Here is a 15,868-nt window from a genome sequence, read left to right as displayed (position 1 = left end):
CCCATGGCCATACAGTCAGCCAGGATGAGGAGCAGATTCAGCTGAAAGCACACAGGCAGAAACCTACATGGTTATTATTTTTTTTTCCTCTATCATCTGCCTCAGTTGCCTGACCCAGCTCAGCGCGCAGGGAAAGTGAGTGCTTGTACTGGCACAAGGGAACCAAGGGGGGGGGGGGTGAGTGGCTGGGGCTGCCTCTTTTTATTTTATTTTATTTTATTTTATTTTATTTTATTTTATTTTATTTTCTCTATTTTTCCTGGCTGCATGTCTCAGCCTACCACCTTCAGCATGGATTGAGCTGCGTCTCGGTGGGAAGTGCGTGGCGAGACGGCCGCCACGCGGGGGAAATGCACGGCCCGCATGGCGCCGCTTCCCAGCCAAGTGCCTGGGGAAGCAGAGGGAAGGCCAAACACCTTTTCAGGCTGTTTTGGGAATCTCGAAAAAAGCCTGGTGAAAAGGTAGAAGACCCCAGTGCTGCTCCCTGAGGGAGCCATGGTGTTGTAAGGAGGCAGGAGAGCTGGGCAGCCTCGCTGCCTGCTCTCCCGTCCCACCCTCTCTGGCTCCTCCTGAAAATGCCGTATTTTTAGGAAAAGGGGAAACCTTGTAGGAGGGGGCCCAGCCAGAGGCTGCTGTCGCCATGGCAACGGGGCCAGAATTCCAGGAAGGAAGAGAGCCCGGATGGGCCTCCGGCCTCCAGGCCCTGGGGACGCAAGGCCAGGCTCCGGGCCTTCGTGGCTGGAGCATGGCGCTGCCAGTCCGTCTGTCCCTCCAGGGTGCCCCGTGATGTCCGTCTGTCCCTAGAGGCACAGCCTCGGTAATTTGGGCGTGGAAAGATGGGGCCATGCCAACCAGCACGAGTTCTCCGGGCGATCACAAGGACAGCAGCGCACAGCCTACTTGGCGGGGTGCCTTTTATCAAAATCTTTTTGCCAGAATCGCTTTGAGCCCCCAAACACGCTCCAGAATAAAAGGGGACGAGCAAGGAGTAAAGTCTAAAGTCCTGTTGCTCGCGTCCCCATCAGCACGGGTTGTTGATGTCAGGACGCTAACAAGGAAGTGGATAAATGGAAGTCCTCTGCTGGGTGACGTCTGCCTGGTTGGAGCCCGGCCAAAGCCGAGAACCAAATTTAATTGAAAGTGAAGACAGCTGAAGGGAAGTGTCCCACACTATAGATGCAGTTATTGGAACTGCAGAGTGATTAGCGAGAGCTATATATCAAATTAGGGTAAGTATCAAGGGAGAAGGGTGACATTAAGATCCATTTAAAAACTACTTTAGTTCAGTTTTTTTCATTAATAATCGGTACTTCAGACGTAGATGCTGCTTTTCCCATTAATTTTATCCACAGATAATTTGAGGTAGGGAGACGGCGCAAACAAATCGAACGCAAACTGACTGCATCAGATGCACTTGGGCAAAGAAACAGCGATTTTCTGTTTGCTGATATGCAGCGATCTGTACAAGGAAGGGCCTAATGAAGACATACCTGTTTTCCTAGGAGCCGGTAATAAGGTCAAGGTATTTACAGGTCTACTAGTGCACTGCCACAGGTGAAGTACTAAAATGCCTTTTTTGAGCTCACCCCCCTCAAAGCCCAGATTTGCTGTTTTTTGTGCTGTGCGAGACGTGTAGCAAAAAGGACAGTGAAACCACTGAGCTGCGGAGAGCAGTGCTGGGATTTCTGCCTGGCTCACAAGCTTTACTTTTTTTTTCGCAGCTGTCACTTTCAGATTAATAGCTTAGTTGCCAGTTTGTTTTTTTTTTTTTTTTTTTTTTTTGCAGCCTCTTTTTGTAAACATCTTATTCTCGGTGTTCTGGAAAAGTGGCTTCTGTTTGTCTAGCTCAAGTCTCTGATAAATGTGTAGCTTGTGCTATCTCACCACTTCAAAATCCCATTTTGCTTTCAGGGGGAATAAGTAACTTTTTGTCACCTTTATTTCGCTGCTCTGTGTAGCTCTGAGGTTTCTGGCTTCCCGGAGCTCTCCCTCTCCGTGTCTGTCCAAGCCACCAGGCTGCTGTGCTGGTGGTAACTCCTGGGGGCAGCCGGAGCAGAGGGGAATGAGCTGTTCTCATCTACTGCTGTCATCGCCCAGACCCTGGGAGGTGGTTGTGAAACTTGAAAAAAATTGCATTAACTTCACTCTGAAGTTTTTCTCAGTGCTGTCATGAAGCCAGGCATCCTGCAAATCCAGCGAAGGGAGATCACTTGGTCTTGTTTCTGAGACTGTCTTTGCAACCAAGAGGGCTCAGTGCTTCAAGTTGAAGCTGGGATTCAATGGGAATTGATTCTCTGGCTGGAGAAATATGGATGAATTTACTGAGCTAATGGTTCCTAGTAGTGCAATTTTAACCTGCAGGCTTTAGGCTTAGTTTGGCGGTCAAGAAACAATTGCTAATCAGGCTTCTCTGATTGAGTCTAGCAAAATGACTCTGAGATGTAAAATTAATTTGTTCTGGGGTCAAGTTAGGTCAAAGAGAATTATTTCCTCTTTAAGCTAAATTTTAGCTTTATTTTTAAGGAAAGGGTGAGGAGACTTTTAGACCTCTCATTATCCATTCCAGCTATGACATTTCTTCTAGATGATTGACTGTGCTCCGGTCCTCTGTGGCCTTTCATAAGCCAGCAGAACGTGCAGAGCCAGTCATTTCTTACTGCTGTCCTGGCTGATGGAAAACCCCATCTGTTTTCAAGTATTGTTGAGTTCAGTGATTTCTAAAATTTCTTAACTTGACAGAAAAACAAAAACAGCCGTTGTCCAAAAAACCCCAAACAAACAAAAATAAGAAAAAATAATAAAGCAAAACAAAACCCACCCACAACAAAAGCCAAACCCTAACAGCATCAAAGCCTGGGTGCTCTGCACTTTGTGGCAGACCCTACTATTGCAAATGCCAGTGGGATTGAACTTGTGCTAACAAGGCTGGGATATTCAAAGTTGGGGAATATTTGAGGTGAAGAGAGCATTTAGGACTTAGTGGATCTGACTGAATTGCGACTTTTATTCCTGTTAAATCCCCTTGGACAGCCAGAGACTGTTAGCAGGGTACAGCAGCAATGCTCACATGTCCGAGGGAGGTGTGGAAGCGCGTGTGAGGTTGTCAGTACGCTTTGAATAAAATCTCAACGTGAGCTGCAGCAATCTGATCTGCTGTATTATCGTCTATTTTTCTCTCCTCGCTCCAAAGCAAATTGCAAGTACCTGAGAAATGCCTTTCAGTGGTAAACAAAGTAATGAAACATCCCGGTGGCAGCTTGATTTGATTTGGCAGGCTAGCGCTGCCTAACTCAATTTCTTTATGAACGTCTGGTTGCATGTTGGTAGCGAAAGAGGAAAGTAATTGCTGGGAGAAGCGGAGTTAGCTGGGGCTTCCCTCTCCCACCAGGCCATTAGGGGAAGGGGGAGTCCCTGCGTGCTTGAGGGCAGGGTATTTATCTGTGATAAATTTTCCCCCCTTCTCTTTTTGCTTCCATTTTGTGAGATGAGGTTTGTGTGCGTGCAGGTGGAGGAGATGCTGCTGTATCCCCCGTCTCTGCTGCCCCAGATCCCCTTTCTCTCTGGACGTGTTGGACTGTCCTGTTCCAGCCGTGAGTTTAACTCCTTCCCTTCTTGCTCCGTTTGGATTGCAACAAAAGCACGCCCCGCATGCCATAAGCATGCAGCAGGCCCCGGATTCACCATTAGTGACCTGTAAAATTGGCAGCGCTGGAGATTATTGGCGGGAGGCGGTTTCCCTGGGCGCTCGCTGCCTTCTCTTGGAGAGCGAAGTTCAATTAGAGCAATGATACGCACAGCAGGGATTTCGCAAATAGCTCAGTGCTTCGTGGCAGCGTTGCGGTACGGAAGGCAGAGATATCTTTGGCCCTTGAGTGACCTTACTGCTCCAGCTGCTACCCTCTTCCTAACCTCCACTTTTTCCAAGCTCTTGCTTCATGAAGTAACCTCCTTTCACCCGTCCCTTTACCTTCTATTGAAACAGTGTCCCTCAAACATTTTGAGTTATAATTTGTGGGTTTTGTTCTCCAAAAAGCAAACTGGGGTTTGCGAGCTGTGTTTTCTTTCTTCCACTTATTTTTTTTTCTTCTTGTTTCTTTCAGATGTTTCTTTTCTTATGTGCTGTGGGCCATCCATACATCTCTCTAGCCATCTTTCTCTTCCTTTGCACACTCTTGTGATTTGCTTCTACTTACAAAACCATTCTGTTTCTGGAGGTGACTTATGTGCATCCAGGGCCTTTGGTTTCAGGAAACCCACAAAGCTTTTGGTTTTGTCCCTTTTCAGCCACTGCTTTGTGGTGACAGGTCCTTTCCTTAGTCCCTGATGCGATGAAGAACATCATCCCCAAAATAACTATTTCTTTTTTCCTTTCTTCATTATTACTCTCTGCTTATGTTCACCGTCCATATCTTCAGCATCTGCAGTGGTACCTTCTCCATTTATTCCTTATTCACCGTGGGGAAACCTTCCTGGTTTCCAAGGTGTTGTTGAAAGAGATTGCTGGCACACGAGCACGTTTAAGGTACTGACCTTGCACACACGTGTCCAACGTGCCGTTCAAACCAGACCTGGAATGATCTCTAGCAGGAGAAGAGAAATAGGAGGTGGACATTTATTGCACTCATTTAGGCTGGTAAACTGTTGTGTGTGGGAGGAACAGCAATCAAAGTGTTTTCTTACAATGTGTACTTACACTGAGGATGCGGGGGGAGTAATAGCTGTGCATTTCCATCGTGATGTTGCTTGGGTTTTAATTAGGTTCACGGGTAAAACTCAGAAGCTGGGTTACACTCCAGCACCGCAGCTGTCAGTCTCCGCTTGCTTCTTCCAGCCTGAGCGTGCTTTCTGCTCTTCCTGCATTTGTGGAGTTTCGTGCTTTACCTGCTCGTTGGCTGTCAGTGCTTGAGAAGAATGTACTCGCAGGGTGGTCAGCTTAATTACTGTTAATCCCCCAAACCGGCTGCCAGCACTTGTGCTGTCCTTGAAGCTCTCATCCCGCCTGCGCTACCCGGGCTTAGTGGGAGAGCCTGGAGATGGAGTTTGATGTTTCCTGGCAAGTTTCCGCAGAGAATCCCCTGGGCAGGTCTGAGGTAAAAAAGAGGAGAGGGGAGGACAAACACGAATTTAAAACAGCATTGCGAGGCCCTATATTGGATTGTTTGCATCTAGCTTTTTAGCAGAAGTTGCACTGTTCGTGTGTAAACTGAAATTAGCCCTGCAGTTGCATTCCCTGCAGAAGATTTCTCTCTGGTAGGAGCTGGCCACGTTGAGCTGAATAGCCCAGCGCCAGTAAAAGCAGAACCTTCACTTTTGACCATTTGGGATTGTTTTGCTGTGTTTTGTCAGGGTCTCTCCCTTCTGCAAGAGCTGCCGGAGAAAGCGCAGGGCTGGCTTAGGAGTTCCTCCTTGTCAGCCATAACAAGAGATAGGAACGGACTTAAAAACTGATTGCGGGGGACTGCTGGCCTCCTTTCGTCCTAGCCCTCTGCAGGGAGGTGCTTGTGGGTGAGGAGGGGTACCAGGGTGGAACTGAAATAAGATTTGTCTGGTTTAGTTTAGTCTTTACCCAGGGAGGAGGATGCACGGGGCACCTGAGTGCCCTCTCCCTGTTTTGAAAAGGAAGCCTTGAAGGGAGAGAAACAGAGAAGAAATTAAGACAAAGAAATAAACACAAATGAATGTTTAGAAGTTATTAGGAGCTGTGTTATCTTAATCCCCAGTGCACTGCTAAAATAGAGGAGAATCTGGGGATTTTGGGGAGAAATTCCAGAAGTGCTGGTGGTTCACGTGCCCCAAGGAGCAGGGTGACAGGGCTGCCAGGAGTGTAGGTTTAGGGTCCCTTCTGGGGTGGAGGAAGAAACTCTAAAGGATTGGATTGCTATCGTGTGAGGTACTGTTCGGGCTTGCCAGGGTAATTGAAGTTACGCTGACTGCTTTTTAAGTTCACGTTAAACTATTAGTCTAGTTTTGAAAAGGGGAAAATTAACACTTTTATGGCTAGTTTAGGGAATGTTTAGGGAAACGTTTCGTCAGGACCGGGCGAGGTGGGCAACAACTTCTGTAATTTCTTGTTCTATTTTGTTCAGTTTTCACGATGGTAAATGATGTTTGCATGTAAAAAATTCTTTGGAAAATCGCGAGAATTATACACAACTGAAATTATAGGGGGTGAGGTAGGATTAGTTTATGCTTATTTTAGGGCTCTGATTTCTTGTTTTCTTTTTCCTTCTGCACAACTTGGCGTACGAAGGTGAAAATAAATCTTAGGTGTATCGGCTTACATGGATGATAGGACGTTAGCAGAATGCTTTAATCGTGGCTCTTTCTTCTCCCATTTCATGCAGGTTCTTCTTTTTGGCCGAGTTAAGACAGACCTGTAATTCCTTGCTCTCCATTCCGTGTAACCACTACATTCAATCTTTGTTTTCTTGTCTTGCAGAACGAGCCTCTGACTTCAGGTTATCATGGATACCCAGCACGAGACAATCAAGTAAGAGTCTGATTGCAGTCAATGTGCCTGCGTGTCTCTGTACGCTTAGGGGTGTTTTGTCCGATGGCTTCCTGACCATCTTGTTAAGGAGTGGAAATTCTGTTCTGTTGTGCAATGCTTGTGGAGATCTATATGGTGAGTGGGGTGGTTTTTTATGGCCTCCAGCACTATGTGGCGACGTGCCTAGAAAGGGGTTAAAAATGTTCCACATTACCAACGGCTCAGGAGATTCTTTATTCTTAAAAACTCTTGTAACTTCAAATCCCCGTCCTAAGCTCCCACTATATCTCCTCAGCGTTAATGAATGTAGATGCTCAGTGCCAGTGCATGCTTGGCCCTGTTTTATTGCGGTAATTCTAGCATCTGGGGAGCAAAACAACATTTACTTTTTGTGCGAGCCTGCGTTGCTAGCTTTGCCAGTGCAGTGGGGAACGACGTGCCCCGTTGGGTTGTTCCTAGCGTCTGTGAACTTCTCTTGCCTTCCTTTCAAGTCCTTCAGGGCCCCTGCCCCTTGCTCTTATCCAGGATGTTCTCACTCCACAGCAGTACAAAATTGCACTGCGTGGTGCATTGCATCTGTTAAGCATTCTCTCGCGTCCTAACAGAAGACAGAGAAATCCCAGTTGATGGATTTGTGCAAAGGAAGGAGGAGATGCTTTGGAACAAATGAAATTTAATGGATTACGAGACACAACTGTCACACATTAGATCTCCCTTCTTGGAATGGAGGTATTTTTTTCTCCAGTTTTATGCACTGCTCCTGCGAAGCTGAGTATGAGCCAGTGTAAGACGAGATTAATATGCACAGAAAATCAATAATGCGTCACGTTTCAGTAATGAACAAATAGCAAAGCTAAAATCAAATTCTCTAATGCTCTCAGGTACTCCTGTCTGGAGAAAGGGATTTTCATTCCGTCTTGGTGAGGCCTGTTTTTATGAAGGTGGGGCAGCACACTGCAGCATCAGCAGCTGAAGAGCTTAAGCCTCTGGTGCTCGCAATGTGTGTATGAATTTCTGTATAAGAGGGAGTTGCTCAGAATGTGCATTGGGATATATCAAACTGTTAACCAGCAGAAATAGATAATATGTGCTGCAGTGCTATGGGAGTTGGGTTCCTGCTATATCCTGGCTAAGTAAAAAACGCAACTTTTGAGAGCCAGGGCCAGTCCCGGATCCTTAAAGACATTCCTGTCTGCTTTCAGCTTTTCCATTCTGGTAGCACTGTCTGCACCGTATTTTGTGTTTCACTGTTCCCATTTTGGGCTGGTTTGGGGTTGTCTGGGTGTTTCGTTCTGATGTCCTGCTTCACGAGTTTCCTCTTTTTCATCCCTTAATAACTCTTCTGATGTGAAAGTCCAGAGCTGCTGTTGCTGACGGGTCACCAGAGCAGCGGCGACGGGCTCGGGAAGCTGTGCTATGGACTGGGCAGCCCCGGGGGGCTCTGTCTGGGTGAGCAGGAAGGGATGGACATTAGCTGGTGTGCCGATGTATTTCAGGTGGACCGTAGCTTCACAGAGATGTCCCAGTGGGCAAACAGCAGCAGCAACACTTGGGTGTTTTCATTTTAGCAAATAGTTGTTTGAAACAGAGAATCAAATCTCTTCTTGGTGACATCTTGATCTGTGGTAAAGGTTTTTTCCTTCCTTCTTGCTTTTGGCCCTGAAACGGATTAAATTCAGGTCTGGTTTTCACTAATGAGGTTTCAAGGCTTTTAGCTAATCTGATTGGGAGCCTCTAACACGATAGCAGTAGAAAAGAGCCCTCTGTTGCTGCAGATGGGCTGGTGTGAGGGGAGAGAGCACTGCCTGATGCATCACCTGCTTTTCCGCACTGGGGAGGGAGGAAGGAAGTGGTGTGGGATTGTATGCAGTGATCCTGACCCTGTAACAAAGTTAATTACGAGATGCAGGAGCAATTGTGTCAGATTTCTCCTTTTCATCAGATTAGGAGATGGATTTGAGTTGGAGAGTGTAAATCTGCGTATCTTGGTCTTTGCCATTGCACTTATTTATTGCAAATCCCTGTACTGTGCTTTTTACCACAATGTTTTCCTTAGCAGAAGTAGCAGAGCAGAGGTTTATTTTCAGGCACCTCATCGTTTGACCACAGCAGTCCCACTAGAAATTCTCTGGATATAACCTACCCTGCCTTTCACCTTACTTAGCATCCTACTCCTTCATTTATTTGCAAGTCCTTCTCGCTCCTTCCAGCTCTCTTTGCCACTAATTGCTGGCTCCAAACCTTTCACTGTGCTGTTTTTACACCCTCTAGTGGTTAAAGCGTACCCAGATGTTCCAGATTATTGCCGTTTTCTTTCTGGCAGCAGGGATATGGGATTGGTTTGAGTCCTTGCGTTGGCCGTTGGGGAGCGCTTAGGTCTACAGTCCAAAGTTTATCTCGTGTCCTCTCCCAGATATTTAAGTGTTCTGGGCAGCAGCACTGAGGCAAGGGAGATGAGCTCATGTCGAGGCTGTATTTCTCTTCATTTGGTTGTGTGATTGCTTTATGATAACACATGGCACAGCCCCCCTGTTCCTTGCCTGTGCTGCCAGAGTGCTGCCCTGCTGGGCTTTCTGTGGTGGCGGGGCTTGAGGAGCATGTGTACTAAATCAGTGTCATAACAATTTGCCTAAAAACAGAGTTTTTTTCTGCTGCTGTTAGCACGGCACTGCTGGGGCTGGTGCAGCTGTGTAGGGAGCTGCAGAGCTCTCTGGGGCTCTTCTCAAGAACTCAAGGTTTGCTCTGCGGATCCATAAAGCCCGTGCAGGCACAGCAGGATGCCCCTGCCTTTCTGCAGTGCTAGGCTGACGGCACAAATGAAGCCCTCCACAAAAGGAGGATACGGGAAGGCTGTTAACCGAGATGAGAACCGAGGCTTTTGGTGAGGAGAGCTTATTCTCTGGAGGCTTTATCCCTCCGTCGGGCCTGCTAGCAAAATAGTGTTTCTTTTTTTGTAACATGAGCGCCTGCCTGAAATGCACTGAACCAAGACTTCTTTGCTTCATTTCCCGAGCCGTGACAAACAGCTCTGAGATCCTAGGAGTTTGTCTCCGTGTGGAAAATGGCCAGTACAGCTCTTCTGACACAACTTTTATATACAAACTCGTCGAGAATAAATACTCTGGCTCTGGAAAGTTATTCCGTGCTAACCATGCCAGCTTGTTTTATATATAGCCAAGGTCTGTGTCGCATTGCTCTAGTGCTTTTCATGTGTATTAGAAGTGGTATCTAAAATTCATGTGAATTGCTGCTGAATGCTGGCACTTCTGTGGCAGCCTTTGGCAGCTGCACAAAATAAATAACGTTCTCCAACAGGAAACGAAATGAGCAAGAACACCTTGTTCGGCTCCCACTGAAGGGACGAGAGGAGAGGAGAGAGTTTATGCAAGCAGGAGGTAATTGCACACGCCAGAACTGGGTCAGGGTGTTAGAGCTGTTACACCTCTCCTGTTATGGAGAGTGATCCTCAGCTATCATAACAGGTTAGGATGCTGGTTTGAAGCCTCTTTTTAAAGCTTATGCTTCTGCGAGTGCCGTTCTTAAATTAAACTGGGCCATTGGCTCGGTACTAATGTGGTGGAAATGGCATTACCTGTCACAAATGACACCTCTTTCAGTGTAATTTGGGTGGCTGATTTGCCACCCGAGCGCTCACCGGGCCTGACCTCTTGTTCTCGTCTCTGTAGATGAGCCTGCAGCCCAGGGTAGCCTGAGTGCCCATGGCAACTGCTGGGAACAGCTTTATCACGAGCCCCTCAGTTTGAGTTCAGGCTTGAGGTGAGATGCTGTTAAATCCTCTCCAATTGTCAGCCTGTTCCCCTGGGCTGCTGCTCGCTTGCTGCTTGGGGCTATCTGCTGGAGCATCGCGGGCAAGCTGTGTGCGCTCCCTCCCCGTGGCTGTGGGGCTGCTCTGGGTGAGTTGTGCTTGCAGGCTGTGAGAACAGGAAGCCTCCCCTCTTGCTTTCTTTCTGTTTGTTTTCCTTGTGCAGGGAGCTGGGAGAGGAAGCCCAGGGTGGTCCGGGTCTCCTTTGTCTGTCTCCCTCCTCTCCATCACATGGATGAAGTATGAATTCGGGGATGTTGCCTCAACTTGGTTAGCAGCTTGGAAGTTCAGCATGGATTAGGGTATCCACAAAAACCTCTTGGTGTTTAGTTCAGTGTTACCATACCAAGCTGCTCTCGCCATAAAGTAGTGACCTTCTGGAAGAAAATGTCTTGGTTACTTCTCTGTTCTTACTTGTACCATGGTTTCACAAGCCAAAATCTCTCCAGTTACAAAGGCTTCATGTCTCAAGAGTTTAAACCTTTAAGTAGTATTCCTGAAAAGCATTTGGGTTTTTAATTTGTTTCCCTTCTTGTAACTGACCAGGGAAATACACCCTCTAGTGAGTATGCTAACTTGCTGGGTAAACGAGTAAGATTGTGGCAGCAGAAGTGGTGTTATTAGGGAGCTGGAAGGGATGGTTAATGTTTGTGGGTTTTTGGTTTGTTTGCCACCTTATTTGCACTTCTGGTTTGAATGAAGTATATTTAATGCAAATCCTTAAACTGAGTGACAGAGAGAGGGAGAAAGGCCTTGAATAAAAGTTCAAAACTGTTCTCTTTGAGCGAAGGGCCAGGACAAAGATTAGGAAGTATCTGAGGTCCTCTGTGTAAAACGGAGAAGGTTTGGTATTCATGGTACTGTAGGGGAGTATTTCTTTGCCTGAAAGTAAGCGATGCAAGGCTTGGGATGGACCCAAGCTAATGAGGGGGGACTGCTCTAAACATCTTCCTTATGTCTAAGATTGGGTGAATTAGGGGGTAAGACTGCCAAATCTGCTGCTTCCTGGCTTCCACAACCTCCCTCCGGGCAGGCAGTTAAATATTTCCTCTCTGTACTAGACAGGACCAATGGGATGTTCTGTTACTGGCCTAACTGCGATGTCCCATAAAAGATAACAAGCCTCATTTTGGAGAATGCAGTCTGAGCAAAAAGCTCTAAGATAATCAAGAGATGGGACGTATCTGTGAAGCAGTTGCACACGGAGGGGTCTGGTGGTGTGTAGTGGGGTAACTGTGTGGGGTTACAGCTTAGCACCTAGGCCGTAAGCAGGGTGGGGACAGTTTAAGGTGTGTTACAGAAATATGGTTACCACTGCAGCAGGGGAGGACTTGCTGGGACATCTTTTACAGGTTGGCATCCAACTCTTAACTCGCAGTGTTCAGAGGGGAAAATGTTGATGATGGGAAGAATTTCGTGAAAAGCATTGTAAATTGAGATACTGGGGTAGGAAAAAAAGCAGAGTGGAAGCAAAGTTGAAGGAGGGGTTGGTTACAGACTGAAGTTCAAGCAGATCCAGTCACCGATGACTTGGAAGAGGAAGGATGAGCTCCAAGACCACTCCAGTAACCTTTCTCCTCCAAATTTAGAACCATCTTGGGAAAACACTTGTCTGGTGACTCCTTATTTTCTGAAGCCCCAACTATATCCCTATAAGAAACTGCAGGAAAGATGCAGGAGCTGGGATTAGAAAAAGCTGTAGCACGTACACCGCCAAGCACTGAGCTTGTTGCAAAACTGCTTTCTAAAATTATATTCTGAACTGAGGCGTGATGGCCACATTCCCTAGATCTCTCCTCTCCTTTCTGTGTAGCTGATCTGCTATCAAGACCCATCCGAAGGGTTAAGTAGCACATGAAGCATACTGTTGTGCAGTTGGCAAGTCCTGTAAATGGATCTAAGTGTGTTTATTTCCCTTTTCCCTCGTGTCTGCTGCTTTCCTAGCCTCTGAATACAAGGCAGGGAATCCTCTTCTTGGAGAACACTGAGTATCTTTCACAAAATCCTTCATCAAGCTCCATATCAACGCGTGCCTCACTGTTACTCAATAGCAAAACAAAAACAATGACAAAAAAAAAGGAGAAAAGTTATATGAGAAGATGAAATGAGGGAAAAGAGTGCATCTAATTGGAATACATGGGAAGACTTCCTGACAACAAGATCCTGCAGCCCTATAAGCGGTCTCTCAAGGGAAGTAACGATTACCTTGCTGATGAATAGTCCGGCCAAGTTCTGGGGCTGCAAGGCGTTGGCAGGAAATGGGCTGGATGATGTAATATAAATTCCTTTCATGTTTGGGTTGTCCGATTCAAGCGATTTCTCATCTCTTCTCGGGGTTAAAGAGAGGAGCTGTGAGTCATCCTTCTTGGGAGAGGACCAGGAGACCACTTTTTTGTTCTCTGATGCACTTTCTGACCGTTGAAGTCTTACCCAATGCCTGCAAGAGCCTTGGAGACTCCAACCCCTTGAGGTATTTGGGCTAGAGGGGCAGCATTTTGGTCAGATTTCCCCTTCCGAATGGTTTTGGGAGTGCAAGAGACTATGGCTCATGTATTAGAAGCAGTCAATAAAATGATCGGTTGGAGGAGTGCAGGGTAAAACCCAATGGTGTAGAGAAAACAGCTTGTTTGTGGGTATTAGATCACACTGAAGAGCATAAACGTGGCTATTCTGAGCCGGGCAGAAGGTCTCTTTGCTCCAGCATCATGTCTTTGACAGTGTCTAATGGCAGGTACTTAAAGCACAGGGAGCAGCGCCAAGATTCGGCGATACTTCCCCTGCTAGGTACTCTTTAAGCAGTCTGGTGGCTTTGGGATTTCCTGGCCATAGATTCTTTTATTTTATTTTATTTTATTTTTAAGGTCACCTGTGATAGATTTTTCTTTATTGAACTTGTTTAAATGCTTGCTGAGGCTGTCTGAGTCTTTGGCATCCACAACATCCTGTGGCGACGAGTCCTGCACTTTAGGTATGGTTTTTGAGGGAGGAGAAAAAAAAATAAGTCCTTCTGTGCACGGCTAACTTAAAACTGAGCTGTTCTGGGAGCTGTCAGGGGTGGGAGAGGAACAACCTGCGGGCTCAAGGCCTCATTTCCTAGCGCATCCACAGCTGCACTGACACCTATGGGTTAGGATTTTCTTCCTAACTGGGGGGAAAAGAAATCACAACAGAGAGCAGAAAGAAAATGTGAGTGTGTATTTAACACCTTTTTCTTCCTGAAAGGCTGCACTGCTTTTGCAAAAGCGACTCCCAGTTCCCCCCAGGCAGGTGTACGTGCTGAGGAAGGACAGGCCGGGTTCCTGAAGCGTCCCAGTGCAGCATGGTGTGGCGGTGAGCAATGGGATTTGGGGCTCTGTGGAGGGCCCTGGAGGAGCAGTAAGGGTGCCCCAATACCTGGGCAGCCTGGCTGGGCCCAGGGCCATGGGGTGCCCGGGTTGGGGCTGGCCCTGCGGCACGGGCTGTGGGCTGCCAGAAGAGGGCACCCAGCGCTCAGCCAGCGCCTTTCTCCTGCCTCCGCTCGTTTTCCAGAGCGTGCCTTTGGGGTTATCTCCTGGTTTCCGACCCTTGCCGTGAAGCAGGAGCACCTCGTGCTTCGGGGAGAGCAGGGGAGGGCGATTCGGTGCCCCGTGTCCAGCTTGGTTTTGGCCTCTCCAGGTTCCCTGGAGGCTGTCTGTGTTCTGCAGAGCAGGAAATCTGACAGAACCACGGGATGGCTAAGGTGGGAAGCGATGTGGTGGCCCCCTGCTCCAAGGCCTGCCACAGCAGGGCCACCTGGAGCAGGCTACCCAGGACCACGTCCAGGTGGCTTTTGGAGGTCACCAAGCAAGGAGAGAGTCCACAGCCTCTCAGGGCAAGCTGCTCAGTCTCAGAGCCTTCAGGGAAATGAAGGATGTACGTGTGTGAATAAATACATAAACATTATTTCTCCATCCTTTTTTCTGTCTTTTATTTTTTTAAAGGGAGTGTGGAGAGCTCAAGGAATAAAACCAGTCAGTGTAGTTACAGGACCGAGGAAGATGTTGAAAAAGATCGGATGCTTACAGTCAAGATGCTTTACCAAAGGAAATTAAGGCAACAGCAGACAGAGATTGCTAATTTTTAAGGACCAATCATGTCAGATGAATTTAATTTTCTCCTTTGACATGGCAGCAGGCCTGGCAGATGGAGAAAGCTACTGGCTTCAGATCTAGTCCGGCCTGACCTTTACATAAACTAGGCAAATGAAAGGTGAAATGAAGAAGCGCCTGAGCACCTCATTGGAAAACTATGTCTGGAGTAATTATGTCATGCTTTGCTCTGTGTGTGTGGTATCTGGAGTCTTAACGTGGTCTGTCCTGGCTGCTGTGCCCTCCTGTGCTTCTCATCGAACATCAGGGTAATTCAGTGAATGAATATATTTGTGTGTGCGCACTGGCAGCCTTTGGAAGGCAGCGGTAGGTGTCAAAAAGATCCCGGTAAATTGAGGAAATGGTTTGAAATTCAACAAAACCAAGCTGTATTAATGGAGGGAGCTGAATTCCCAATGTGAAATGGAGAGTAGCTGGCTAAGCAGTAATATTGAAGGAAACATCTGGGGTAACAGGAGATAACAAACTGAATACGCGGCGCTGGTTTTTGTGGTCTCAAGAATTTGGAATGGATTTCCAGGTGTGTCAAGTAACGAGGAAAGGTAATTATTCTTCAGAGCTCAGCACGGTGAGTGGAGCACTGTACCTTGTTATAGGTGCTTCAGGAAAGATGCAGGCAGAGTTTGGAAAAAGTCCAGGGAAAACAAAAAAAAAAAAAAAAAAAAAAGAGGCTTCGATTGTATGATATATGAGGAAAACATTTCTTTAAAAGCAGGTAAAAAATAAAAAGAAGAAAGAACAGAGAAGTATGGAGGATGGGGAATGATTATTTACTGTGTCCATTAAAGACAGCATAGTTAGCATCAAAGAAGACCTAAATTGTGTATTACGGGGTGAAACATTTTCTGTTTCAGTGTAGTGAAGCACTGAGGCAGGGTAATTTTAGGGGACCAGAGTTGCTGCTTCTCGGAGTCTGTAATAACAAGTTAGGCAATTCCTGATGGATGCTTGTCTAAACATGCTCTGCATTGCCTCTGAGCACGGAGGACCTCTTGTCTCCCCTGCCCTGTACTCATATTATTCTGTGACAGTAAAAAAAAAAACACACAGCAGTTGTTACCACATGCATAAATTCCACAGCTGTGTGACTGCTGTTATCTTGGACCTTTCTCTTTTTTTTTGTGTGGGGGTCTAAATTGTAAAATAAGGAGTCTTCTGTGCTGCTGTATGATCTTACAAGTGCCAGAGGTCCGTTCTCTGTGACAGCTGTCTCATAGCTCTGTTTCTTCCTCATCTCGCCTATTACTCAAAGGGTGCAGGATGTTCAGCATCTCTGAGTCAGTCCTTCCCTCTGCCTCGCTGTAATAACACGCATCGTGTATGAACCTCGGAGCTGTTTGCTATCTTGATTTCTCTTTAAGTTCCCTGGCCAGCTCTCCTTCTCCGGTGCTTAGAGATTTCCTGTTTTCTTTACATAAACACCTTCTC

The 15,868-nt window shown here is 46.9% G+C and overlaps 1 protein-coding gene across 8 annotated transcripts in view; it reads left to right on the top strand.

Moving 5' to 3' along the window:
- The window catches only part of RBFOX2 (RNA binding fox-1 homolog 2), a 158,247-nt gene that overhangs the window by 24,147 nt on the left and 118,232 nt on the right, over positions 1-15,868 (top strand). For all 8 annotated transcript variants that reach the window (XR_014316910.1, XM_082753287.1, XM_082753289.1 and 5 more), the window contains exon 2: positions 6,440-6,490. Coding sequence is in view for 7 of the 8 variants with exons in the window: in XM_082753287.1 (XP_082609413.1) it covers positions 6,440-6,490 (51 nt within the window). In the remaining variant the exon portion in view is untranslated. The remainder of the gene's footprint in view (positions 1-6,439; positions 6,491-15,868) is intronic.

Source organism: Aythya marila (genome assembly GCF_965140915.1).
Source record: "Aythya marila genome assembly, chromosome: 1".
In the NCBI taxonomy this organism is placed as follows: Eukaryota; Metazoa; Chordata; class Aves; order Anseriformes; family Anatidae; genus Aythya; species Aythya marila.
Note: the sequence above shows the minus strand (reverse complement) of the source record. Positions and strands in the feature narration are given on the sequence as shown.